General features: G+C 44.4%; 1 protein-coding gene across 13 annotated transcripts in view; it reads right to left on the bottom strand.

The window, feature by feature from the left end:
- The window catches only part of LOC122793337 (PDZ and LIM domain protein 5-like), a 2,364,325-nt gene that overhangs the window by 1,628,770 nt on the left and 708,196 nt on the right, over positions 1–27,359 (bottom strand). For all 13 annotated transcript variants that reach the window (XM_044061256.1, XM_044061255.1, XM_044061265.1 and 10 more), the window contains exon 3: positions 7,763–7,914. In XM_044061256.1, coding sequence (XP_043917191.1) covers positions 7,763–7,914 — 152 coding nt within the window. The remainder of the gene's footprint in view (positions 1–7,762; positions 7,915–27,359) is intronic.

The raw sequence follows: 27,359 nt of genomic DNA, 5'->3' as shown, positions 1-27,359 counted from the left end.
GCTTTCTGTAGAAGCTTCAGCATCAGAGGTAGAGGGGGGAAAGCAAAGAGTAGACCGGGAGGCCAAGCATGCACCAGAGCGTCTCTCGGGAATTCCCCGGCGGGGGGAATTAGAGCAAAGTAGTTGTTGCATTTCGTGTTTGAAGGAGAGGCGAAGAGATCGCAACAGGGTTGTCCCCATACGGCAAATATCCGCTTCGCTACCTGGGGATTGAGAGACCACTCGTAAGGAGACAGTATGGTGCGACTGGGTTTGTCCGCCAGGATGTTGGACCGACCCGGAATGTGCATTGCAATAAGAAAGCGGTTGGTGGAGATCGCCCATTCCCACACTCTCATAGCTTCTCGACACAGTGGGTAGGACCTGGTTCCCCAGTGTTTGTTGATGTACCAGACCACCGACATGTTGTCTGACTGAACTGCAACTGTTCCTGTAGGAAGAAGGCTCTGAAGTGCTTGCAACGACAACAGCACTGCCCTCATCTCTAGAACATTTATATGCAATGAGATCTCTGTATCGTTCCACGTGCCTTGGACCGTCCTGCCCGCATAATGCCCCCCCCACCCGAGGAGAGAGGCATCCGTGGTCACTGTGGCGAGTAGAGGGGCCATGGAGAAAGGGTGTCCCGCTTGGAGGTCCGGTGATTGTAACCACCATGCAAGAGCCCTTTTGCAAGCCTTGCTGAGGGGAATGGGGTGACTGAGAGGGTATCGATGGAAGGACCATTGGACTTGGAGAGTCTACTGCAAAACCCTCATGTTCAGGCGAGCCATGGGGAACAGGGTAATTGCGGCCGCCATGGAGCCCAGCGCCCTCAGGACCAATCCAGCCGGGGGGGGGTGACGATAGTAAAATGGCCCGCACATGTAGCCTCAGGGTGTGAAGTCGCTCAGTGGTTAAGAAGGCTAGTAAGTTGTTGGTGTCTAATCTGGCCCCGATAAAGTCTATCACCTGAGTCGGGTTGAGAAAGGATTTGTCCGTGTTGACGGTGATCCCCAGCCGGGGAGCAAGGTGGAGAAAGTAATTCCTGGCTGAGCAGAGTAGATGCCTTGTTGGGGAGGTCAGGAGCCAGTCGTCTAGGTATGGAAACACCTGCATTCCCTGGAGCCTCAGGTGGGCCGCTATCACTGCTAATACCTTGGTGAACACCCTGGGGGCTGAGGTAAGACCGAAGGGAAGGACCCTGAACTGATAATGACTGGCTCCTAGCCGGAAGTGGAGAAACACCCTGGATCGTTTGTCCATCAAAATGTGGTAATACGCATCCTTGAGGTATATCGAGCACATCCAGTCGCTCTCCTGCAACATGGGGAGAATGGATTGAACGGTGACCATCCGGAACTTTTCTTTGGTTACTGACAGGTTCAGGAGGTAGAGATAGAGGATTGGCCTTAGGTCCCCTGTCTTTTTTGGCACCAAAAAGAACCTGGAGTAGTAACCCGATCCGAACTGATCTGGGGGGGGACGTGTTGGATGGCTCTTTTTCCTAAGAGCTGCTGAATTTCTGCAGCTGCAGCCTCCCTCTGATCGGGTGGGACGTCGGGGAGGCGTTTGGTTTGGTGAGGGATGCGAGAAAAGGGAATTTGGTATCCTCTGGATATGATGCAAAGCACCCAGCGGTCTGTTGTGATGGACTCCCAAGCTGTCAGGTGCCTCGAAAAATGTCCCCCGACTGCCTCCAGAGAGGAGCAGTCGGGCAACCCCTCAGGGTCGCTGGGTGGGCCAGTCAGAGAAAGCTTCTCTGGAGCCACCATTCCTCGGGCCCCCTCTGCCTCTAGGGCGGTGTCCACCCTGTCCTCCTCTGCCACGGAAGGACTGGGGATCCGGAGCGGACTGGGATTGTTGCGACTTCCGGAACCACATCATCTTCTGTCCCTTTTGGTTCTCGGAGAAGGACCTCTGGGGAGCAGAGAAGCGGACTCCGACGGCAGACGTCTTCCCGTCCTTTTCGCTATGGACCAAAGTCTCGCGAACAGTCTTGCCAAACAGGGCAGAACCATCGAAAGGGGCATTCGCAAATGATGCCTTGAAGGGTTCCGCGAAATCGCAATGCCAGAGCCAGGCCTGACATCGCATGACGAGGCCTGTTCCGCTGGCTCTAGTGGCTCCCTCTGTGGTGTGGGACAACAGCCGCACAGAGGTGTTAGATATGGACCTGAGAGTGGCCATCCGAGTGGAGTACAACCGTTTGTCCTCCACCAACATGGACTCGGGGGCGACGCAGCGTACTCTTTGATAAGGTCCCGCTGCAGTCGAATAACATGTGCCATGTAGTTCAGAGACCTCACCGAGAAGGTCGCTGAACTAAAAGCCCGCTTCCCTAAACGGTCCATCAAACAGGACTCCATGCTCGATGGATGGACCGATGGACTCTCCTGAGCTAATTCCCTCTTGGTGGCCGCCGCCACCAACATGGCACCTACGGGGGCACCCTTGCTCCAATGGGACCTCTCGGAGGGCGGACTAAGGATCTTGTCCGGGCGTTTGGGGACTGGCTCCACAGTGTCCGGCTCTTTCCACGCCCTAGTGGTAATAAGGTCCACTAAGGGGTCAGGCGGAGGGGACACCCAAGAGGTAGATGGGCCTGCTTCGAATGCCTCCAGGAACACGGATTTGTCCGAGGAAGCCTTGGGGGCAGACCACCCCCCTCTCATCCTGAGCATTTCCAGGATGTCTCCGAAGGAGACATCCTCGGGGGGTGACCTAGGGGAGCCTTCCCCTTCATCCAAATCCGTGTCATCAGTCAAGGACTCGGGGGGAATCCACGTGCCTCCTCTTGCACTTTCGCTTGTGAGGGACGTCCTCGGGGGGAGGGGCTGTCCGAGGACGTCTCACCAGCCAGGTCCTGTTCCAAGGGAACGACCTGGGACATCGAAGCAGGCTGTCCCTGGGGCCGGGTGATGGAAGCCAGACCCAACAGAGAGGGAGTGCGGGGCGGAGCCGAAGCAAGGACCGGGGGCCTGGAAGCACTCGACAGTGCCCTCTCCACCACATCAAAAGCCGAGGGAGAGCCGCTCTCTCTGGGATCCGAGAGCAGACCCTTGCTCGGATCCGATGGACGGATCGGGGTCAGCGCCGAAGCCATCGGATCCGACGGACCAGTGTGCTCCGACCTAGACGGAGCCAAAGACACACTGATTCCCTCAGATCAGACACTCAGCCCACGGCTCCAAGAGCCCGGATCCGACAAAAACGGACCCGACAGGCTCAAGGGAAGAGTCTATGCTGAAGTACCCGATACTGTCGGCGCCGACCCACCTCCGGCTCCAAGGCTGCTCGGCTCCGAACCCGGGAAGCGGGTCGGAGAAGGAGCTATCAGGGCAAAGAAAGGTGTCGAGCTCCCCCCAGAGTGGGGGAGGTAGGAGCACTCCTATCTGCAGCTGGGCCTGGAGAAACCTTCGCATCATCCAGTCCAAATCTGCGTCGGAAAGGCTACGAGTCGATCTCGACGAGGCCACCGAGGCTGGCCGGGAATGCCGCCTCGATGACCTTGACTGAGATCGGGTCTCCTCCTTCTCGGGGCCCGGTGAGAAGCATGGAGACAGGATCCGAGAAGGGGGAGACCAGGAAGCCCTGGAGGGAGAAGACCACTTAGCTGGGGGGGCGGAAGCGGAGGCCTCGGCCCGCCGCTTGTGGTGCTTCTCCCTCCTTTTTCTTTCCTGGCCTCCCTCTCCTCTGGAGCTGCAGCGGGAGTTTGAGTCCTGACCGGAGGGAAAGAGGCAGGAGTGGCCACCGCCGAAGCCGGGGAGGAGGCCACAGAAGCACCTGAGGCCGAGGCCGAAGCCGAATCCGGGGGCAAAAGTCCCGCTAGGATCAGCTTCGACCTCCGGTCCTTCAGTGCCCTGGGGTTGAACGCTGCGCAGATGGAACACCCAGAGGAAAGGTGTTCAACCCCAAGGCACCTCACACACCGAGTGTGGCCATCCGCTGGGGAGAGCTTATGGCCACACTCGGTGCACTTGGAAAAAATGGGTTTTGGGGCCTCAGACATCTTAAAGAAAAACCCACTCGTTAGGCCCCAAACACAACACACAGAAGCTACGACCAGCGAAGGGGAGGGAGGGTAAGTTTAACTAAAAGGGTATGGACTAGGGTAGTTTTAGCCAAAAAAAGGGAACCTGACCACAAAACACACTCGTACACTTAAGGGGATAATAAAAAAATTTAAAAACTCTCACAAGACCCTACGAAACCAGGAGCTCAAAAACCTAGCTGCTGACAAGAAGCGCGGAAAACTAGATCTGAGGTCAGTCAGGGTTGGCAGGGGATTATGGGTGAAGGGGAGGAGCTAGGAGCTCGGATCTAAGCTATGAAAGATTGCCGGCTCGGATACGAGGTCGGACCTGATTCCCAAAGGTTGCTGACAAATGAAGTTAACTACTTCAGATCTGTGAGTTCACCTGAGTATCACTAATTAGCTACAGTTTAGCCTTGTCACACAAGCCACCTATCTTCTATTGCTATGAGATCTACCAAGACAGACCACTGAACTATGACACATCTGCCATGAGTACCTTAATTTAGACAGAGCGATACAGAGAGATGTAAAACGTGTACAGTTAGTACAGGTAAAGCACAGTAGTACAGAGCATAAAACTACTTAGATGCATGTGCAAGCTCTTTCCAAAATATCCTTGTACTAAACAGATGGACAATTCACAAAACCATGATGATGCTGTACATGTCCATACATTACAACAGTATTCTGCCATAAGCAGCAGATACAATGGTCCAGTTAATGAATACTGACTTGCTTACTGCTTAAAAATTTCTGTACCTCATTTGAGTAACTTTTCACACATTTGACAATACTCTGGCAGAGTAAAAGGATGAGAGGTAGAGTGACAGGTACTCCTCTAGTGAGGGCACTGCAAAGCATGAGACTACAACTGTCTTTGCTAGGCCCTGGATTGTTTTCATCCTCTACTGACACGTGCTGTTGACAGTGAACTAACATAAAGCTGATGCATATCTGCCATCAAATGAACTAATGCTTTTCCAGAAATCCTTCTGTACTGCTTCTTCACTCCTGCAGCCTCATACTCAAATTCAGAGCATAGGCTTCGGAAACAAAACTCTTGCTGTAGTGCTAACAAACTAAGCAGCAGCCAGGATGTTTATCCTTTGCTATACTTCCATACGTCATACTGCAAGACAATCAATACAATACCATATATGATCAAAAAAAAAAAAAATTAAACTCTGTCCTTACATCTCACCCATCAATGAATGGAGTGAAAAATGCACAAAGCCTCTGACATTAGTAACAAATTATGGAATGAAAGACAAGTAAAGGTGAAACAGATGCACATTTCTTAAGGTATGTAAGTCAAGAAGTCCTGCATAACAGGGGAAAAGTACAGTTGTGTAAAATCTTACCATAACGGTTGTTGTCCATCTCTTTACCATTGCAGTATTCATAACAGTTGGGATCCCTTGCCTATGGCAGCCTGACATCCGGCCATTATACCAAAGCCTTAGGTTGCTTTAAGGTACGCCGTATGTCATACATATGCTCCTTGTGTAGCGTAGGGCATAAAGGTGACATCCAGATGTACCATCCTCAGAGCTGAAAGCCCCAGTAGGAATACCATTCCAAGGAAAACCAAGAGATAACCAGTACATCCAGAAGACAAATGAACCAGACGGTGGAGGAAGGGAGGGAGTGATTACTGTAACAATGAACAGAAGGACATCTACCGTTATGGTAAGACTTTACACAAGTGTACTATGTTCTTTCATTTCACTACTGCAGTATTCATGACAGTAGGGAGAGTGCCAAAGCTCAGGATGAAACTTGGGAGGAGAAGGGACCAGCAAAGCTCCCCAGGAAACCATGAGGGATGGGTCTAGCAAAACCAGCTCTAGCTCTGAAAATTCCAGCCAACTTGTATTACTTCCAAGAAAAACAAACTGCTGTTCCTCCACAGAGAGAGACTCTTATAATTCCAGAACAAGTATCAACACCTAATATTTTAATACAAGCAAAATCCAGCACAAGTAAACAAATAAAACAATAAAATCACAGTATAGCAGCAAAAAGTCTCTGCCTTCAAACCAACAGAAGGAGAAGTGCTTTCGGCAATGCCTTCTTCAGATCCTGTTGGTTAGCAAAACACACCCATTTGTTACTGAGTAATCCGATCAAATCATTTCCTTAGATTCCTGCCTCTTAATACTGGCTTTAAAGGAACCACACCATTAAGTCCAGGGTTCCTATCTGCTTGCAGGTCTGCAATCCATTTGGTTTCTGTTCTCTAGCATTAACATGGACCTTTTCCATGGATAAAAAGAAGAACTTATGTCCAGGATATTCCTGTATGTGATGTGCTAATGCATTTGTTTGTACGGCCATCCTAATGTCACTGTAATGACGTAATATTCTTTCTTTAAACTGTCTACTGGTTTTTCCTACGTAGAATGCTGTGCAGCTATCACATCTAGCTATAAACACAATATTCTCCATATTGCAGTCCAAGTAGGTCCTCAGTTTGTACTCACGGCCATTTACTGGATGTTTAAAATAGTTACTGCTGCCTATATATAGGGACATGCCTTGCATCTTTTACAGGGAAAGGTGCCAATTCTGGATATACAACCGTTAACAGCAGATGTTTCTTTCTGGCATGAGTCTCTCCAAGTTCGGTTTGTTCTTAAAGGTAAACCTTGTTTTTTTTTCCTACTATGGATCTGACAGCCTCAACAATCATCAAAATCTTCCAGTCGTCCTTAACAGTCTGGCATACTGCTGAAATGTCATTGCTATAAGTCAGCAAACATCTCACACCATTTCTGTCATTCCGTATTTCATCACTGGAGTCTTGCCTCGGCCCTGCTGAAAAATATGGTCTCCCTCTCATTCTCCTTTGTTCTTCGGCTTTCACTTGTCCTTGATGGATCTCAAGATTATTATAGCCTCGAGCCATCAGACTTTCCTTTACCCCTTCTAACTCTTCCCTTTGTGTTCTGTCATCAGTACACAACCTAGAAACACAGAGAAACGGTTTCTCAAGGACAACTGAAATCCCTAAGCCTTGGCCGTGTTCATTTCAGCAATTAAAGAATATTTTTCTACTTATGCAAGTTATTTATCTTTCAAAAATGGTTTTCTTAACAATAAAATAAGTCTCTTCAACAGCTTCCTCTCTCACATCACCTTTTATTATCAACAGGGTCTTTGTACAAATGCAACTTTCAGTTAATTGCTTATACATCTGCCTCCAGTATCAACCGCCTCTATATGCTGGCAAACTATGCAGTCTCTTCATACAACCTTCTGTACACCACAGGTTCAAAGCCGTATAAATGACTACCATTCTCCTTCCACTGTATGATCTTAATTTGTTCCATTACCTATAAACTACTTAATGCTAACTACTGTTCCAACCTGGCATTTCAACCAGCCAACCTGCACTCAACTCGCCACCCCTGCTCTTAATGTTACATACTCTCTCTCACAGTGAATGACCATTCCCTAGCATCTTTCTTCTTATACCACATCAAATTCTTTGTCAAACAAGAAAAAAAAATGGTCCTGCTGTGCATAGCTTTACTGATGATTAGCGCAGATATCCATGAACACTTCTAACCCACCTAAACTTCACTTCTCTGATGTTTTAGGGTAGACATAAATGTACCTATTGTTATGAACTATTTTAAGTTTTACATTGTTCTGGGTCAAAATAATCCTTAGCATCAGTATACTCATCAGACCAGCAAAAATAAATTACATAAAATAATTTGCAGACACAATGCAGCTTACCTCTGCAGGTTCATTTTCACAGATCCAGTACAGGCTTTTATCTTGTTCTGTGCCTCCAGGTGGGTCATTCCCTCTGTACTCATCCCATCGATGGACAGAACCATATCGCCAACTGAAATACCGGCCTGAGCTGCTTTCCCACCATCTGTCAGCTGGAAAAGAAGAAGCCCAAATGCATGAAACATGGAAATAGATAACTTAGATTCTGAAAGTCTATTAAAAATAGAATATTACATCATTCATCATTACAAAGGCATCATTTTCCTATATACTATTATTCAAAACATTACATGTACACCGCTGTATCAATGTTGTACTGTTTATACCGGGTTGCTGATCTTGCATATCTGTGACAACATGCTTGTTTTTATTATGATTACTTGTAACAAGGACATGGCAGAAAATGGATATTAAAAAATGGAGTGCTCTCAACTCATCTTGTTGATGTTAGCAGGAATCCACAGCCTGTGTCAAAAATTGATATGGGCAAAGGAAGGGATTCAGACTCTGCACAGAAGCTACCTCAGTGAGGAACCAAACCAAAGAACCAAGCTCTGTGAGCCACCACTGTGTCATCTAATCAGATGTTTTTTTTTTCCCCACATCCTTTCTTTAGGCCTCAGTATCTAGCTGATACTACATGGCCCATCATTATTGCTGGATTTACTAACTCCCCCAGAGTATAAAATATACCAGTTATAAATCAGAGCAAAAAAAAAAAAAAAAAGCATGTGGTACTATACAGAAACAGAAAAATCCTCCATCAAGACATCTGAAATAACAAATTATTCTTTTACTATTTACTGATCATGTTCATTACATCACTTTCATAGCACAGACAAACCCAAGAGAGATTAGCAACTTTGCAGAATCAGTTGCCAACTCATGAGGGTGAGAACAGCAGAATGATGTTGGCTCACTTATTCTGGGGGAAGTAAGGTAGCCCACTCTGCTGCACTACTGACTCACAGCAGAGGAGGCTTGGAGACACAGAAAGGGCAGGTATATCATCAAGTAGTGCTACAAACTGTATCAAGGACTGGCATGTTAGTTGAAACAAACACACATCTAAATGCCAGTATTAACCATCATGCTCTCACTGGTAACAGAGAGCTGGGACTAAGATGAAATCCCTGATGGCTGCCTGGATAATGGCTTCCCATTACAGACTACTGCCTGGGGAAAAAAAATTAAACGGCCACTTGTGTCACAGAAGGGTTGATGATCGACAAGCAGCAGTGATTAAAGTATACCAGTACTAAAAGCATACATGTATTCATGGATTATTATATGTCTGCATTTAATGTTACCCTCCCCCCAAAAGAAAATACTGATAATAAATATTTAAAGTACACAACATTCTCAGATCTCCTAGAGCCACCCTTGAAAAGAATGGGGCTGAGGGTTGGCATAACTGTTATAGTGTTTACCTCACAGACACAAGGTAAAGGGTTTGATTCTTACCTTTGCAATGGGAAATTTGGCTAGGCTTAATCTGGCCTACAAGAGCAGATAACAGGCAAGCTGGCCACACTGTGACAAACTGTGATATATATTACTACAGGCCACTGTAAATTTTGAAGTTGTACTGGTGTAGACTAAAGACTTTTTATTAAATATACAACTATAAAGTACAGTTTTGTACCTACCATAAATGTAGATGTCCGAACTGGATAGCATCTGCAGTCATAACAACTGGGTTGTCCTGTCGTCAGGCAGCCCTTCAGTCGGCCGGATTCCAAAGTCCGGGTCCGGCTTCGGCTGATATCGCACTTCACCCGACGTCATCTCTGTTGGTCTTCGGGTATAAAAGCATCAGCCGACGCCATTTTCCTCAGTGTTTCTTGCCCCAGATGCCAGTAGCCCTCTTGAAGGCTAAAATTTGGATAGATGCCAATGTTTCCAAAAGGATAGAGGTAAACACAAAAATAAGCATGTATGTACATATATACCAACAAATACACCATAAAGACTCCCCCCCACCAGCTAGCTATTAGGAGGGTAAACACCCTAGGAGTACCACAGAGGGGAAGGAGGGAGGGTAATCCTGACTGCAGATGCTATCCAGTTCGGACATCTACATTTATGGTAGGTACAAAACTGTACTATGTCCTTCATGGATGCATCTGCAGTCATAACAACTGGGTAGAATACCATAGCCAACTAGGGGAGGAGGATAAAACTAGATTATGGTGTGTTTAGGATCCCTTGCAGTACAGCAGTGGCAAACCCTGCTCGGGATCTGGAATATAGAGGCAAATTATAATGCTTGGCAAATGTATGCACGGAGGTCCAAGTAGCCGCCTCAATAATGTCTTTGGTTGCCACTCCTCGTAAGAAGGCTGTGGTAGTGGCTGTTGCCCTTGTAGAATGAGGTCTTATGTTCTGTGGAATTGGTTTTCCATGGAAGGAGTAACAGAATCGTATGCAATTTCCTATCCATTTGGAGATTGTCTGTTTGGAAATAGCTTTTTCTTCCCTTCCTGTTGCATAGGCTACAAAAAGTTGGTCAGTCTTTCTGCTACTTTTTGTTCTGTCCAAGTAGTAGCGTAGCTGTCTATGTACATCCAAAGTATGCAGTATTCTTTCCCCTCTGTTTTGTGGGTTGGGAAAGAAGGTAGGTAGGTGGATTGCCTGGTTTAAAGACACTCTGGATACCACCTTAGGCATAAATGTAGGATTAGTCCTCATGGACACTCTATCTTGGTGGAAGATTAGGAAGGGTTGCACTGCCATTAAGGCCTGTAGTTCTGAAACCCTCCTTGCTGAAGTAATTGCCAGTAGGAAAGCAGTTTTCCATGACAGGTGTTGTAGGTCTGCTGTTGCTGCTGGTTCAAAGGGTGATAGTGTCAACTTTTCTAGCACAAAGTTTAAGTCCCAAGCTGGTAAAGGTGGTTTCCTTGGAGGTTTTACATTCTTGATTCCTCTGAGGAACTGCCTGAGCAAAGGGTGCGAAAAAACAGGTGGATCAAAGCTGTATTCTGCTGAAATAGCTGATGCATGTATCTTGATGGAGGAGTAGGACAGGCCTGAATGAAGAAGTTCGGCCAGATACTCCAGAATGTTAGGCATATCTACGTTTGACACATCTTTTCCTCTTTCAGTACTCCAACTGACAAACCTCTTCCATTTTCCAGCATAGTTTCTTCTTGTTGAAGGTCTGCGTGCTTCAAGAATAATGTCTTTAACTCTTTGGGAAAGTTCTGGATTAGCTGCTGCTATGTGATGTTCCATGCAGTCAGTTGCAACGTTTTAGGTTTGGATGCATGATGTTGTAGTTGTTCTGAGTTAACATCAAAGGCATCAGGGTATTGGCCACATATTGTTCGAGACATGCTCCTCAGCAGTGGGTACCAGTGTTGTCTTGGCCAGTTTGGAGCTATCAGGATTATCCTTGGACGTTCTTCCTTGATTTTTAGTAATACCTTGTGTATCAAGGGAAGAGGTGGGAATGCATATGCTGTTAGGCCTTTCCAGCTGAAGGAGAGCGAATCCACTTTCCATGCTAGTGGGTGGAATGTCCTTGTGCAGAATTTTTGAGCTGGTGATTGAGAGGTGATGCGAATAGGTCTATCTGAGGCATTCCTCATTTCTTTGAGATGGTCTTGAAGATGTCCGGGTGCAGCTTCCATTCGTGGGCATCCGATGTGGTTCTGCTTAATATGTCTGCTAGAGTATTCTCTTTTCCTGGTACAAATATTGCCTGTAACTGGATGTTGTAGCTGAGTGCCAGGGTCCACAGCTCCAAAGTCATTCTGCATAGGGGTATGAATGAGTGCCTCCCTGTTTGTTGATGTACCACATGACTGTGGTGTTGTCTGTCCTTATCATCAACTGGCCCTCTTTGAGAAATGGTCTGAACTTTTGGATTGCCAGTTTTACTGCCAGCATTTCTTTTAGGTTGATGTGCAGGTGAAGTTGATCCTGTGTCCACAATCCTTGCACGCATTTGTCCAGCATGTGTGCCCCCCATCCTAGGTCTGAAGCGTCTGTTGTGATGGTCTGGCTTGCTTGACATCTGCGAAAGGGTAGCCCTGGGTTTGACTGGCATGCCTGAGCCCACCATAGGAACTCCTGTTTTAAGCATGGAATTAGTGGGATTTCTGTTTCTAGGCTGTGTCTGTGTTGGGACCATAAATTCTTTAGGTACCACTGTAGTTTTCTCATATGTAGTCTGGCAAGTGGGACCAAGATTATGCATGATGCCATGAAGCCCAAGGCCTGCAGTACTTTTCTTGCTGTTAACTTGTTCAGTTTTGTTAGTGCCAAGAAGTAAAGAGGGAGTTCTTTTGTTTTTCTGTAGTTAGGAATGCCATTTGTTTTACTGTGTCCAATTCCGCCCAAGAATGTCCTTGTTTGGGATGGTATCAGCCTTGACTTTTGTAAATTGACTGTGTATCCCAGTGCTTGTAGCAAGTAAATGACCCTTTGTAAATCTGTTGTCAGCTTGCTTTTGTTGTCCCTTGTAGCAGGCAGTCGTCCAGGTATGGGTAAATTTGAATTCCCTGTAGTCTGCAATGAGCGATTACTGATGCCAGGCATTTTGTGAATACTCTGGGCGCAGTAGATAAGCCAAAGGGCAATGCTGAGAATTGATAGTGCTCTGATCCTGCAAGAAATCTGAGGTATCTTCTGCAGATTGGTCGAATGGGGACGTGCAGGTATGCCTCCTTGAGATCTAGAGTTACCAGCCAGCACTCCTTGCCCAACATGGGAAGAAGTTGCTGTAGGGTCAGCATTTTGAATTTTGGGACAATGATGTAAGTATTTAAGGTGGACAGGTCCAGAATTGGTCTCCAACTTTTTCCTTTCTTGGAACTAGGAATAATCTGGAGTAGAACCCCTTTCCTTGCTCTGCTGTTGGCACTCTTTCCACAGCTCTCATGTTTGCTAACTGCATTATCTGTTGTAGAGCCTCTGTTTTTGATTTGGAGGTAGATTTGGCATTCCTCTTTTGACTGGTAAAGTGTGGAAGTGGAACCGTAACCTTGATCTATGGTTTGTAAAATCCACTTGTCTTTTGTTATATAGTGCCAGTTCTTTGAAAATAAGGTTAACTTTCCGCCTAGAGGAGCTGCTATTTGTTCCCTGGTAGGCGGATTTAGGGTTAAGTCACTGTGGCTGTGTTGATGTAGTGGCAGAGGTGGTGTCTGTGCCTCTGTTGTTACCTTGCCACTGTCGCCCTCTGTAGGCACCTCCTCTGGATTGGTTTCTGCCTCTGGAACGTCTATTCCTGCCCCTTTGAGATCTTGTGGAGTCAGGAAAGGACCAATTTTTGGCAGGCCAGTTCCTGCTAAACCTGGGGGGTTGAACCTGCAAGAAATCTTTAACCGCTTTGAACAGATTTTGCCTTTTCTTCCATTTTCTTCATAACCTGCTGGGCAGGTGTACCAAACAAACTTGTCTTATCCATAGGAGCATCTAGCAGCTTAGCTTTAACATGATCCGGTAAAGCTTGCTCCTTTAGCCAAGCATGCCTTCTTATCACTGTGCCAGTCATGGCTGATCTAAATGAAGCCTCCAGTGCATCATAGCCACATTTTAAGGAATGGTTACTAACCTGTTGTATGTTATTTACCATTTCTAATACATATTTCTTATCAAGAGATTCATCAGTGGTTAGCTTTTTAGTTAACTGATCAAGCATAAACTCTTGGTATTGTATCATGTGAAACTGACAGTTTAAAGCTCTAGCTGAGAGAGTAGCTGAAGTGTAGACCTTTTGCCCCATCTGTCTAATGACCTTGCTTCCCTTTCAGAAGGAATAGGGTTTTAGCTATGGTCGCGGCTACTGCCTTGGGACCCTGGGATATAGTTTCGGGGTCTGCAAGTGGGGCCTTGTACAGGTGGTGATGAGTGTCTGGCACCCTGTAAAATCTGTCTGGTTTGGCAGGGGCTGGAGGTAAAGAATCTGGTGCGGAGCAGACATCATTGAAAGCATCATCCACCACAGAAAGAACAGGAGGTATAGCTAAGGGCCTGTGCTGTGGAAGGTGCAGAAAGGTCCTAAGTCTTTTTCTGGAGTCTGAAAAATCCTGTTGCTGCCATTGGAACTGTTCTCGCATGGCATGTAAGGTTTCCCCAAAGGAGAATTCTTCTGGGGGGGAAGCAGCTGGAATGGATTCTTCAGCATCAGAGTCTTCAAAATTGGAGAAAGGAGCCTCTGGCTGGTCAGTTATGTCTGATTCATCGGCAGAATCATCAGAGGACACTGGCTCAGGGGGCTCTGCCCTAGGTCTCTTCTCTGGGGGCTAAGAGGCCCTGTCTGGGTGAGATTGAGATCCTCTAATTAATGAAATTAAATCTTCTGCCAGAGTAAGCATTTGAGAACTAGAGGAGGGCCTGGTAGTAGGGGGTTTAACAGGCACTGTTTTAGTAGTCTTGGCTGCTTTAGCCCTGGCGAAGGCCTTAATGGACATGGTTGCTGGAGGCCTAGCAGCACCACGTGCTGGGGTAGAGACATCCAAGGGAATGGTGTCTGATAAGTCAGTGGCAACCACCGTAGTGGATAAAATTTCTGAGGCCGATTCAAGGGTGGTAGCAGGGGCCTCAGTTGTAGAGATAGATTCAGCTGTACTTTGATCAGTTTTCTCGGTTTCGGCCGAAACCGAGACACTCGCGGTTTGCTTAACCATGGTTTCGGCTGAAACCGCGGACCGCGAGTGTCGGTCTTTATCTTTGCGTTTTTTGGTAGATTGGGTAGTCGGAGGATCCGACGGCATAATGTACGCAAAATCAGAACCGAAAAACTGTTCAGCAAACTCCGACCGACGCCTAAGCGTTCATCGGTTGAAGGAAGCACAGGCCGAACAGGCAGCTACGTCGTGGGCTGGGCCTAAACAAGGCAGACAATAAGAGTGGAAATCTTTATGAGGTATTTGTTTCCCACAGGTTAAACAATTATTAACTTTTTCTGACATCGGCTGAGGCAAGAAAGAGTCCCCAACGGGGTACTTAGCTTTAGAAGTCTTCGAAGTAGTATTCGGTAGAAGTAATCTCTGGATCCGACCGACCGGCACTTGCGAACAGCTTCTGCTTCGGGCGCCACGCGGCAAGAAAGACTGAGGAAAATGGCGTCGGCTGATGCTTTTATACCCGAAGACCAACAGAGATGACGGGTGAAGTGCGACATCAGCCGAAGCCGGACCCGGACTTTGGAATCCGGCCGTCTGAAGGGCTGCCTGACGACAGGACAACCCAGTTGTTATGACTGCAGATGCATCCATGAAGGACATCAAAACAGATGTACTTGCAAGATTCAAATTTAAAGGGTAGCTTTGGAAAATACAACTCTGTGATACTGATACTGGGGACTGTGGCATATGGCTTTAATTATTATGAGGCGGAGTAGCAATTAATTAATGAATTCATGAACTAAGTAGGTGGACTTGCCCAACCTGAACCTTTCAGCCTTGACCTAAGCACAACAAGCAATATTTAATGTGATAAAAAAACACAGAGTTGCATGAAGCACAAGATATGCAGCTAATCACACTTCATAAAGGATGCAACTAGAACAATGTACTGTTAAATAAAAATATGCTTTTACCAGATTATGGGAGGGACAAGGCTCATTAGAATGGAAGAGGGCAGATGTAATGACCTTTCAAAACAGTGGATGCAAGAAAGAGGCTAAAACTATCAACCTATCACTCCATCTCTAGTTGCGGCTAAATAATGGAAATCACTGCTAAAACAGAAAATGTTGGCATCAGCAAGAAGTGATACGTGTACTTGCCATAAAAAACACAGCATGACTTCACACCAGCTAGATCAGCAAGGCTATGTCAAACAAATCTAATAAAGCCACAACTCAATTTCTTCCAACATTTAATAATTTGTTTACCGAGCAGCGAAAAATAAAATGGCAAACTTGTGTTTAACTTATTTTACTTTCATCAGCTTGCCGCCTTGGCCTTTTGCCTTATAAGTAATACATTCCCTTCTCCACTGAACCATTTTTAGGATACAGTTCTTACTTTTTACCCATTCACTATTCCAGTCCTTTGCACATGAAAGGAGCATTTTCAGGGAAGAACCAACCTTATTTTCTCTGCAATAACTTCTTTTCAGTGTTCACTTTACTAGAAATATGATATAAAACACCAACGTTTGTGTGTCAGAGGGGATAAAAAGTTTGTGTGTAGAGGGGATAATGCCCTGATTGACCAGAAGCCACAGACTGAATTAGTGGCCAAGGTTCAAGAGAAGCTGGTGACAGGGGGGAAGAGGACCAACAGGGGGGTTACTTAGGGTGCTGTCTCTAATAATTCCTGCTGGAGATTAGAGGTCAAACAGAGGCATCCGGATGTGACATTCCCTCACAAAGACCCACTGCATGACTACCCCTTGAGAATCAGCAGGCATGTGGGGGATGGGTAAGAGCTGGGGAAGAAAACACTACTCCCTATATGGATGACAGCACCAGTCCCAGAGCTTGACCTTCACACCAGGGAAAAGGAATGGGCTGCAGGAATCTCACCCAAAGGGAATGAATGGGCCAACTGAGCGTCCAAGACTGTAGAAGGGAGGCTTGACAGAGAAGATAGGAGAAAATAAACAAAAACTATAGACTCCATTTTGAAACTCAGAAAAATGTTGTGCCACTGGTATTTTATAGCTTATTAATTGCAAGCCTAAAATGTTCTAACATATGCAAGTGAACTTGTCTTTCAAGTCAGTATTAATTTAAAAAGTAAAACTTTATTGATATCCCAATGAAATACATTTCCTTTCAATTAGTCTTTCGACTTTTCCCGGTTAGGGGTCGCCACAGCGGAAGTAAAACTTCATTGATATCCCAATGAAATACATTTCCTTTCAATTAGTCTTTCAGCTTTTCCCGGTTAGGGGTCGCCACAGCGGAACTCCGGTCCGCTCATGATTGGCAGTGGATTTTTATGGTGTCGAGTTGCCAGCCCGAAGCCCAACCTTCAAAGAAGGAACGTCCATTCACACTTGCACCTACCTGCATGTCTCTAGCATCACTCAACTGCGGGGAGGACATGCAGACTCCACACAGAAGGTGCTCCAGCCGAGAATCGAACGGGAGAACCTCCTGCTGTGAAGCGACAACGTTAACCACTGCACCACTGCACCCATCAAATGCATTTCGATACATATCCTTTCAATAAAAACCTCATTTGAATCTTTCGAACACAGATAATCAGCAGTGTAGCTAGCTACTTTGTTGCCCTCTGCTGTCCCAGACCTGACTTCCCCTCAACTTTTAGATGAGGAGCACTAATAAATAGCTGTTACATTTATGCTACTGCACACATGGAGTGCTAAAGCTCTTCAGTTCTGACAACAAATACAATACCATCATTTCTGAATGCTAGTCTGGCACTTAGTATCGATCAGGATCTGCTGATCATAACACCTAATACTTCGCACTCAGGGCAGCTGCCCCCTTTGCTCCAACCATACTACACTTCGGGCAGACAATGTTCAACTACATTTAATAGCTCAAAATACATGTTGAGCCACACAAGACACCAAAATCATCTTGTGTGGGTCAAACAGTTTCGGATTTTGCTTAGCTGGGTTTGGCTGTTGTGTCATAGCACATTTTTATGTAGTTATCCATTGACATAGTGAATTCCTGTCAGCTAGAATCTATATTTCAGTATCACTTCTCCTTAAATCCTGTAATGCTTGATATTCTTTCTTTATTAAAATTAGCAAAGTCCTTCAGTACTAATTTTGCGAACTTTGCATGCAACATAATAGAGGGAAAAGAAAGTCTTGATTTACTACATTAGTATTTTCAGTTTGATATATCAAACAAAATATAAACTTTCAACCAATCACATGCCTGCCAATTAATGGTAACAATGTAAATCAGATGCAGACAATGAGATATCTTACTACAGTTACTCAGAAACAAAACAAGCCCTGCTTAAACAACAGATGAGCAATGGCACACTTTTCATCAGTCACCAGACCAGCTTCTTAAAAAGGAGAGGGAAAAATTATTCTAAATGACATGCAAAAAGGAAAACAGAAGTTTTAAAACTTAAGTGCATACAGCAAAACAAGCAATCATGCACGTGCGTGCGCACATGCACAGTACAGAAAACAGCCCTAATATAATGCAACTTTGGCTCAGCTACCCACAGTTGCCCAATTTGCTTTTCTTCCTGGTGGGTGTAATCATAAGCATACAGATATTTTGCTTGAATTATTAAATATGTTCCTTTTATCTCAGCTAAATAATGCCCATCAAAGCTCAACAGGAAACCCCACTCTTCTATGACAGTGGAACTTTCTAAATTCAAAAGCTTGCTGAAATCTTTACAATTCCTTTAGTGTTCCATCATGACTTTTCTCTCTTTCCAGGACTACAATGAAAAATCCTCTATGTCACTTCTATCAATTTAGTACTAATAATCATCATCTTCTTCCTTCAATACCTCACTCTTCTTATTCCAGCAAAATTGCATCTGTTTGATCACAAATCATCTTCTTTCAGACCAGATGTCCATCATGGCCATTAATCTTTAAAATTTATTACTGAGTTTTGGTATCTCCAGCTGAATTGTCACACTGCGGCTACTATATTATCATAATATCTGTTCTCATCACCAAAGGCCTCCATCAACTACTAGGGAAGCACAAACAACAAATCAAAATTTACTCACAAACTCAGCTTCAGACAGCATATTTTTGACCATTTAAAAATATGTGCCTGTGTAGAACAGAGCGTGTGTATGTACCTTTAAGATGCATTTCCAGATGTAGGCACATGCATATAAATAGTGAGCCCATGCAGGCAACAGTGCCATTTTTAGAGAACAGCCAGTGTGCCAACATGTATGAGTGTGGTGGTCAGTCTGTTTTACAAGTTTAAGTTCAAGTTACAAAGCCTTATTCCTGATGTGTTAGTGTGTAATAAAGCTGCTTGAACTGAACCCACAACTGTTCATCTGTTTTATCCTGACCAGACGACGACATGGTGTCAGAACCGGGACTAACAGAGCAACTTCTTCAAGCCATGAGGTGCAGAGTTGAAGGTGAAGGCAGACTGAGCTGGTTGAGTAACAGAGCACAAGTGATCAGAAAGGGCCAGAAGCGAACTTAAGGTAACCAGAACTTGCACAAATGATTTGCTTTGTAAAGAAAATGAAATGCAGCATTTGTAAAGCCCAAAACACATTATTAAACAAGTAGCACAAAACACAAGAAATATTCATCTGGGGCTCAGAATTACCTTTTGTTTCCATAACAAGCATGTTTAAACTAAAATGAGCACAAGAAAAATCTAATGAGCATGCTAAGAGATTAAAAGGGCATAACGAGTACAATAAAAGGGCAAAATAAGTTTAAGGAGCAAGGCGACTGCATGTTTTTTAGTAAAAGACTGTCTTTGGGCACAAACTATTTCGTATTCACCGAAGCTATTCGAAGCATAACTAGAGTTGTTGGAAGTATCTCAGAGTATGCAAAGTGTTTGCAGAGTGTGTGCTTTATTACGGTACAATTATTTCAGAGTTTGCTATGTGCAAAGTTTAGTTATATTGCAAAGTGCAGTCAAAGTACAAACATTTTGAAAAGTTTCTTGTGCTGTGTACATTTATTCAGAGAGTGCTGAAATTTCACACTGTACAGAGTTATTTCGCAGAAGTACAGCCATTTTGAAGAGTTTCTATGCTGTGTACAGTTTATTTGCAACGTGCATTCATTTTGAAGTGTTTCTTACTCTGAGCTTTCTGCTGTGCACAGTTTATTCCCAAAGTACAGTCATTTCAAAGTATTTTTTGCACTGATAAGGACTGGTTTCATAAAGTACAGTGATTTTAAAGTATTCTTGTGCTATGGAGACTTATTTGGCAAAGTGCAGTTATTCCAAAAGTCTGTTGTGCTATTGGGCATAATTACAAATTCTGGCATAAAGTTCTGGCATACTTATGTGTGCATGTTCGTACATAATTCCAAGCCCCTTCACTACTGTGTGTTGATATGGCAGAGGCATTTCACAGACCCAGTCCACTTGTGTTTGATCATTAATACAGCAGAGAATTGGAGAGTATTTGAGCACGAATATGATATTTTCATACAAGCATTTTTTTTCTGACAAAGATACACATACAGGGGCATTCATTTTGCTTAACTTAGTTGGGTCAGAGGCCACTGAGACAGCGTTCATTTGTGTATGCACCAGAAGTATATGCAGGAGAGGGGAAAAACTGACATATTGTTGTACTGTCTGAATCAAGGGAAGACCCTGAGTGCATGAAATGTAAATTTAGAGAAATGTGTAAACCCAAGACAAATGTTACATTAGAGAGGCACTTATTTTACACAAGAGACCAAAAGCTATGTGAAATTTTTGCAGCTTATATCACTGACTTGAGAGTAACATGCTGCCTTTGCCCAGAATGATACCACAATATAAGGACAAAATGATTGACTTCAACAATTGGCTAAGCTTCTGGTGTCATTCAAAGGAGATCCAGTATCTGTCTGCCTGGGACGACATGATCAACAGACCACAATGCTTTGCCAGAGATGGCCTGCACCTGTCACCCCTGGGATTCAGGTTACTGGCTAAGGCTCTTGCTACCCCTATAGTGCCTTTTTTAGGCAAAGTTCAAAGGACAAAACCACCACTGTAACAGGTACAAGCATGCAAATTCTGAAGGTAATGCTACTCAATGCTAGAAGTCTAAACCTCAAAATGCACTCTCTCTTGAGTTACACCTAACAATGGAGAACATTGATATCTGTGCAGTAACTGAGACCTGGTTCAAGGCTCCAGAGTGCACCCCTGCAATACCAGGCTACAACTCTTACCACACTTTTTGGCCACCAAACCAGGACTGAAACACTTAAGGTGGAGGAGTGTCCATATTCAGCAAGGATATTCACACCACCAGGCTTGTTGCCCAACACAAGGCATTTGAAATTCTCCAGGTGCAACTAACACTAGGTAAGACCGCAATCCAAATTGTAGCTTGCTACAGATCCCCCACCATGCCCCAAGATTCTCACTGCACCTTTCCAAACATACTGGAAAATATTAAGATAGAATCAAACACCCTAATACTGGGAGATTTCAACTACCCTGCCATTAACTGGGAAAACTACTCGTGTAACCACGCCTTTGCCCAATGGTTCTTGGAATTCATAAATTCCAACGCCCTGGATCAACTAATCCACAGTCCCACCAGGGGCTCCAATATCCTAGACCTGATCATTACCAACATGGGAAATCGATGCTCCACACCTATGGTCACCCCCTTGTTGGTCAGGTATGACCATAAGCTAATCACCCTCAACATCCACATCCCACCCCCACCCCCCAATAAGGAAACCTCCATAAAAAAATTCTCCAAAGCCAACGTCATGCTACTCAAGTCAGAAGTGACAAACTTCATGACACTTATGCAGACGGGAACTGAAAGTTCAACTGCTGAATCCTACACTAAGGCACTGTACGAGCACATCCACTCATGCATGAATTGTGCCATCCCAAATAGAACCAAGATGCTCTCCTCCAAAAAATGGAAGCCAATCTGGTGTTCCCCTGCCATAAACAAACTTTACAACAAAAGGAAGAAACTGTTGCAGAAAAGAGGAAAATCCCAGGATGCAAAAATCTCCCTTACCAGCCTCAGTAAGAACCTGAGATCCCTCATAAAATCCTTCAGAGCTAGTTACGAAAATAAAATTGCCAAAGATTCCAAAGACAACCACAAGGCATTCTATAACTATGTCAAGAATCTAAATGGCAATGCTCAGATCTGCTCTGAGCTACAACAGAATGGCATTAAATATACTGATCCCACAGATACTGCCAATATCCTGGCAGATCAATTCAGTGCCAACTTCACCCCCCTCTCACCCCCTAAACGGCCCATCTCAATACCAGAAGATTGCCAAATTCCAGTAATAATGGCCACACAGGTAAAAAAACACACTCTCCAAAGCTAAGAATACAGCATCCATGGGGCCAGATGACATGCCGGGGGCTGTGTACTACATGAACTACAAAATGAACTGGCACCTCACCCAAGTGTCATGTTTAAACATAGCCTCACCTCAGGCTTCGTGCCCAGTAAGTGGCGCACAGCTACAGTTATCCCACTCCACAAGGGGAAATCCACCTTGGATCCCGGTATCTACTGCCCCATCAGTCTGACAAGCCTGATCTGCAAGGCCATGGAATGTATTATCATGGAACTTATAAACAAAGACATTGGCAACCTTCAAATACTGGACCCTACCCAGTTTGGTTTTGTGAAGGGCCAATCTTGTCTCTTGAACCTGATTGACTTCTTCGAATCAGTCTCCAGAGCCGTGGACGAGGGTAAGGTAATCCACACAGCCTATCTGGACCTCACCAAGGCCTCTGACACCATCCCCCACTCTGGAATCATAGACAGACTTACTAAGCAGGGCATTAATTCCTACGTCACTCGATGGGCTGCCAACTGGCTTACTGACAGAACCCACACTGTAAAAGTAGCTGACTCCAAACCCAGCTCCAGACAAGTGACAAGTGGAGTACCTCAGGGTTCTGTCCTGGGACCACTCTTGTTTGGCATCTACTTCTCTGACGTACAGGCCAACACTAAGGGACTCTAGCTAACAAAGTTCTCAGATGACTGCAAACTGGGAGCCATTACTGAATCCCCAAATGATGTGGATACTCTACAAAAGGGCCTTATAGAAACAGATGCTTGGTGCAAGAGCCATGGGCTCAAGCTCAATGCAAAGAAATGTATAGTTATCCCCTTTGGGAAAAAAACATGTACCCATGAATTACCACACAGGTAGCAGTACACTAAACACCAAAAGTGTGATAAGAGACTTAGGGACACAGGTAGACAGTGGTCTCACCTTCGATAACCACATCGCCACAACAGTCAGGAAATCCTCCTATGTGGCACACCTCATCACTAAGGGCATTTCATCCAGAAAAAAGGAGGTCATTGTCCCACTGTACTCATCCCTCATTAGACCCATTATAGAATACAACGCCCCGTTTGGTATGTACCTCTCAAGATATCTGCAACAACTAGAAAGGCCGCAGAAATACCTCACTAAAAGAATCACATGCCTAAAGCAGATGCCCTACGCTGACCGCCTTAAAAATCTCCAGCTATACTCTGTCGGATATTGTCTACTCAGAGGAGATCTCTGCTAAACATACAAAGCCATGTCAAACCCAGAGCTGTTGGACATGCTACACTTAAAGAAATCCCAATCCCTCAAAGCCACACGCTCCAGGGATCTAAACCTTGTCATCTCAATAAACAAAACATGTTGGAGGGATAAGTTCCTGACCCAGAGACTCCCCAGACTCTGGAATAGACTGCCCATGCATGTCAAGCAGAGCACCTCTTTGGCCCTCTTCAAAAGGAACCTTGACGATTGGATGGGAGAAAGGTAATTCACTCCCAGGATTACTTCAGTCGCCCTGCTAGACAGGGGTCTAGGGAAGTAAATAGTGTGGGAAGAAATAGCCAGGGAATTGTTATGGCTAAGCTTGTATAGGCCCTACGGCCGATAGCCTAGTACTAACCTATGAACCTATAAAGATAAAAACATGCAGGTTTGGTGACTTGAAAGATAAGTTAATAAAGGACAGGCTTGTGTGTGGTGTTAATAGTGCTGCAGTTTGAAAGATTATGCTTAGTGACAGCGATTTAACGTTGAGCAAAGCCATAGAGATTTGTCAAATCCATGAGCTCACAGAAAGGCACACAAGTATGCTTGTAACTGATAAGAGCATAGTTCCAACAGCCTCTAGAGCAACCGTAGACAGCATACAGCACGTGGCAAGCAGAAGCAGACCTAAGCACATGACAGCTGCAACCCCTGCAGAATTCCCTGGGAGATTCTGTAACTTTTTCGCAAGTTCTAAGACCAGCTCAGCAAAACGGACATGCTCAGTGCAGTAAAAGTGAGAGTCTACAAACCACAAGTCAAATCTTATTGTTAACTGTCATAATTGTGGAGACAGCCATGAGTCCAAAAAAAGAGAAGTGCTTGGCATTTGGTTAGCAATGCCACAAGTGTAAAAAATGGAACCACTTTCAAAAGTTTTGTAAATCAAGCAAGCCTCATTCAGTTATTAAGAAAGGTCACTCCAGAAAGCAAGCTGATCATATAGAAAACTGCAATCCTGCTTTCTATGTAGATGGTGTATCAGTGGTCGGTGAAAAGGTCAATGCAGTAGATTTGTTGGCAAAGAACGAACCATTTTGTACTGTCCTGATCAATGGTAAACCCAGAGAGCTAAAAGTGGACACTGGTCAAAGTGTAATGTAATGTCAGCAGAAACATTTGTTAAAGTGAGAGCTGGTGAGCAACTTAATTTGGTGAATCGTTTGCGAAGCTTGTTGCTTATGGAGGTGAGGAAATTCAAACTGCTCAGTAGTGCTTTCATGCCATTTGGCTGGGAACAGTTACAGCTTGCAATTTTAAGTAGTCATAAAACCTGTGCAGTCATTATTAGTTCTCAGAGACAGCTGAAGAATGAAACTGCTTTCTTTTACCAAAGAAATACATCATGTAAGGACATCCTGGATCCAGATTCAGTGATGCTATTTTCTTAGAGTATGCTGATGTTTTCGACAAGCTAGGCAAACTTCCAGTTGTGCACTCCATGAAAGTAGACACAGAGGTCAGTCCAGTGGTCAGACCAGCAAGGAGAGTTCCAATAGCTATGCAGGACAAAGTCAAGGTCCAGTTAGACAAAATGGTGCAGCAAGGTGCGACTTGTCCAGTCACAAAACCAACTGAGTGGGTGTCTTCCACGGTAGCTGCTCATAAGAAAAAATTCATATGACATCAGAATATGCACTGACCCAAGGGACTTGAACAAGGCATTAAAGAGACATCATTCTAGGATTACAGTCAAGGAGATTGCCACCCACATGCCAAATGTCACTGTTTTTTCTGTCTTAGATGCAGAGAGTTCATTTTGGCAAGTAATGCTTCACCGCAAATCTTCACTATTGACTACATTCAGTACCCCATTTGGTAGATACAGATTCCTCAGGATGCCTTTTGGAATAAATTCTGCCAGTTACGTCTTTCAGCTTGCAGTGGAGCAAATTCTTTTCAGGCTAACCGTGTGCAATAATATTTGATGATTTACTGGTTGGAGGCAATGGTGAAGCAGAGCATAACAGAAACCTCAAGAAAGATCTGGACAGAGCACGTGAAGTGAACTTAAAGTTTAAACCTCTGAAGTGTAAATTCAGATTACCAGAAGTTACTTATGTAGGTCATTTATTTACCAGTACAGGCTTACGACCAGACCCTTCCAAGCAAGCAGCCATTCTTAAAATGCCAGCTCCAGACAATGTCCAAGCCTTACAGAATTTTCTTGGCATGGTTAACTATTTGGGCAAATTTATCCCTGACTTTAGTGAGTTATTAGGGTCTTTTGAGAGAGACGACATGAAAAATGTTGCTGGGTCATGGTTAGAACACCACCAGACAGCATTTGATAACCTCAAACAGCAAATTGCCAACCCTCCTACACTAAGGTCCTATGATGTCCACAAACCAGTAGTTTTTTCCTGTGATGCTTCAAAGTTCGGTCTTGGTGCAGTTATTCTTCAAGACGGCAGATCTGTTGCCTATCCACCTGGAACACTTACCCAAACTGAGATGCAGTATGCTCAAACTGAGAAGGAACTTTTAGCAATTGTATTTGCATGTTCAAAGTTCTATGATTATACTGATGGCCGAGCTATCCAAATTGAAACTAACCATCAACCTCTAGTTATTGTAAAGAAGCCTATGCATTCAGCTCCAGCAAGACTAGAAAGAATGATGCTCAGATTACAAAAGTATAATTTCAAAATGGTCTATACAAAAGGTAAACTTCTTGATCTGGCTGATACCTTATCCAGATCTCCCAGAAATACCACAGAACAGCTTGATGCAGAGAATTTTGACTTTGATGTCATGGAAGTGTGTAATTGTTCTACCACAAGACTTGATGAGCTAAGAGTTCATACAAAGACTGATCCAATTTTGCAAAAGCTCAACCACTTCATCAATGTAGGGTGGCAGTCAAAGCAATCCTGTGTACCACCAGAAGTGCAACCTTACTTTCCATACAGAGATGAGATGCTGATGGAAGATGGTATCATTTTCAAAGGTCCAAAAGTTATTGTTCCCACTTCCTTACATGAATACATTCAGATCTTGCATCATAGCCACCCAAGTTCAGACTCTACCAAAAGAAAAGCGAGAGGACTAGTATTTCGGCCTTCTCGATCGAAAGACATCGATAAAGTGCTTTCTTCTTGTTCAGTATGCAATAGTACTAAACCACATTTGCAAAAAGAGCCACTTCAGCTAAGCCAAATTCCTGAACTACCTTGGTCAACAGTAGCCAGAACATATTTGAGTGGCACAATCACTACTTAGTGTTGGTAGACTTTTATTTGAATTAGTTTGAAATTGATTTGCTACCTAATCTAACATCCTGTGCTGTTATTACTAAGATGAAACATCATTTCTCAGTCCATGGTAGTCTACACAAAGTTATTTCTGACAATGGTACCCAATTTACCAGTCAACTATTTCAGAAGAGTGGAACTTTATCCATGTTACCAGCAGTCCTGAATACCCACAGTCGAACAGCCTTGCTGAACGTACAGTACACAGTGCAAAGTGATTACTACGGAGGTCGAAGTGCGACAATACAGATATCTTCTTGAATTTGCTTAATCTCAGAAATATACCCTGTGACAACCTACTTGGCTCACCTGCTCAGAGACTTCTACCTAGGCAAACCAGAATAACCTTGCCCATCAGTTCTAGTTTTTTGGTGCCTAATACTAAAAACAACAGAGCAATCAAAGCCCAACTTTTTAAAAAATGTTTTTCTCAAAAGTCCAGCTATGATAAAATGAGCAGATTTCTCCATCCGTTAAAAGGAGGAGAGACAGGATGCAAATGGCAAAAGGCTTTGAATTAATTGGTCAAGTGACAGGTATGTGTGCCGAGCCGAGATCTCATTTAGTGGAACCTGAGGGTATAGAATACAGGAGAAACTGCAGGAATCTTCTTCCTGTGTCAGAAACGATATAGCAGCATCATACCTGTGATAAAGACTGTAGCTCTCGGAGCAACTCTGACAATGTTCATAACGAAGAACATGTCTCTGTATCCATTCCCGTTCCTGATGATGTCCCAGTTGTCCCCAAAGATGAACACTCCTTAAAAACAGTCCCCGTTGCTAGAGCCAATTCTGACTTTATGTTACATGATCAGGTCGTACTTCTAGACCTAGTGTAAAAGACACAGCAACCTGGACATGATTGTTTTTTGTGTGTCTGATTTTGCATGACTGCATGCCAAAGAATTAGTTGTATAACTGGATGTCAAAAGATAATTTCTGTATAACTGCATGTCATTGAATACTGTCATTTGATGTATGAGCTACTTCTCAAAGAGGGAGGATACAGAATAGAGCATGTGTATGTACCTTTAAGATGCATTTCCAGATGTAGGCATGTGCATAATAAATAGTGATAGTGAGCATGTGCAGGCAGCAGTGCCATTTTTGAGAGAACAGCCAGAGTGTTAACATTAAGAGTATGGTAGTCAGTCTGTTTATAAGTTT

This window comes from Protopterus annectens, chromosome 2.part0 (assembly GCF_019279795.1).
Source record: "Protopterus annectens isolate FY-2018-M chromosome 2.part0, PAN1.0, whole genome shotgun sequence".
NCBI lineage: Eukaryota > Metazoa > Chordata > Ceratodontiformes > Protopteridae > Protopterus > Protopterus annectens.
Note: the sequence above shows the minus strand (reverse complement) of the source record. Positions and strands in the feature narration are given on the sequence as shown.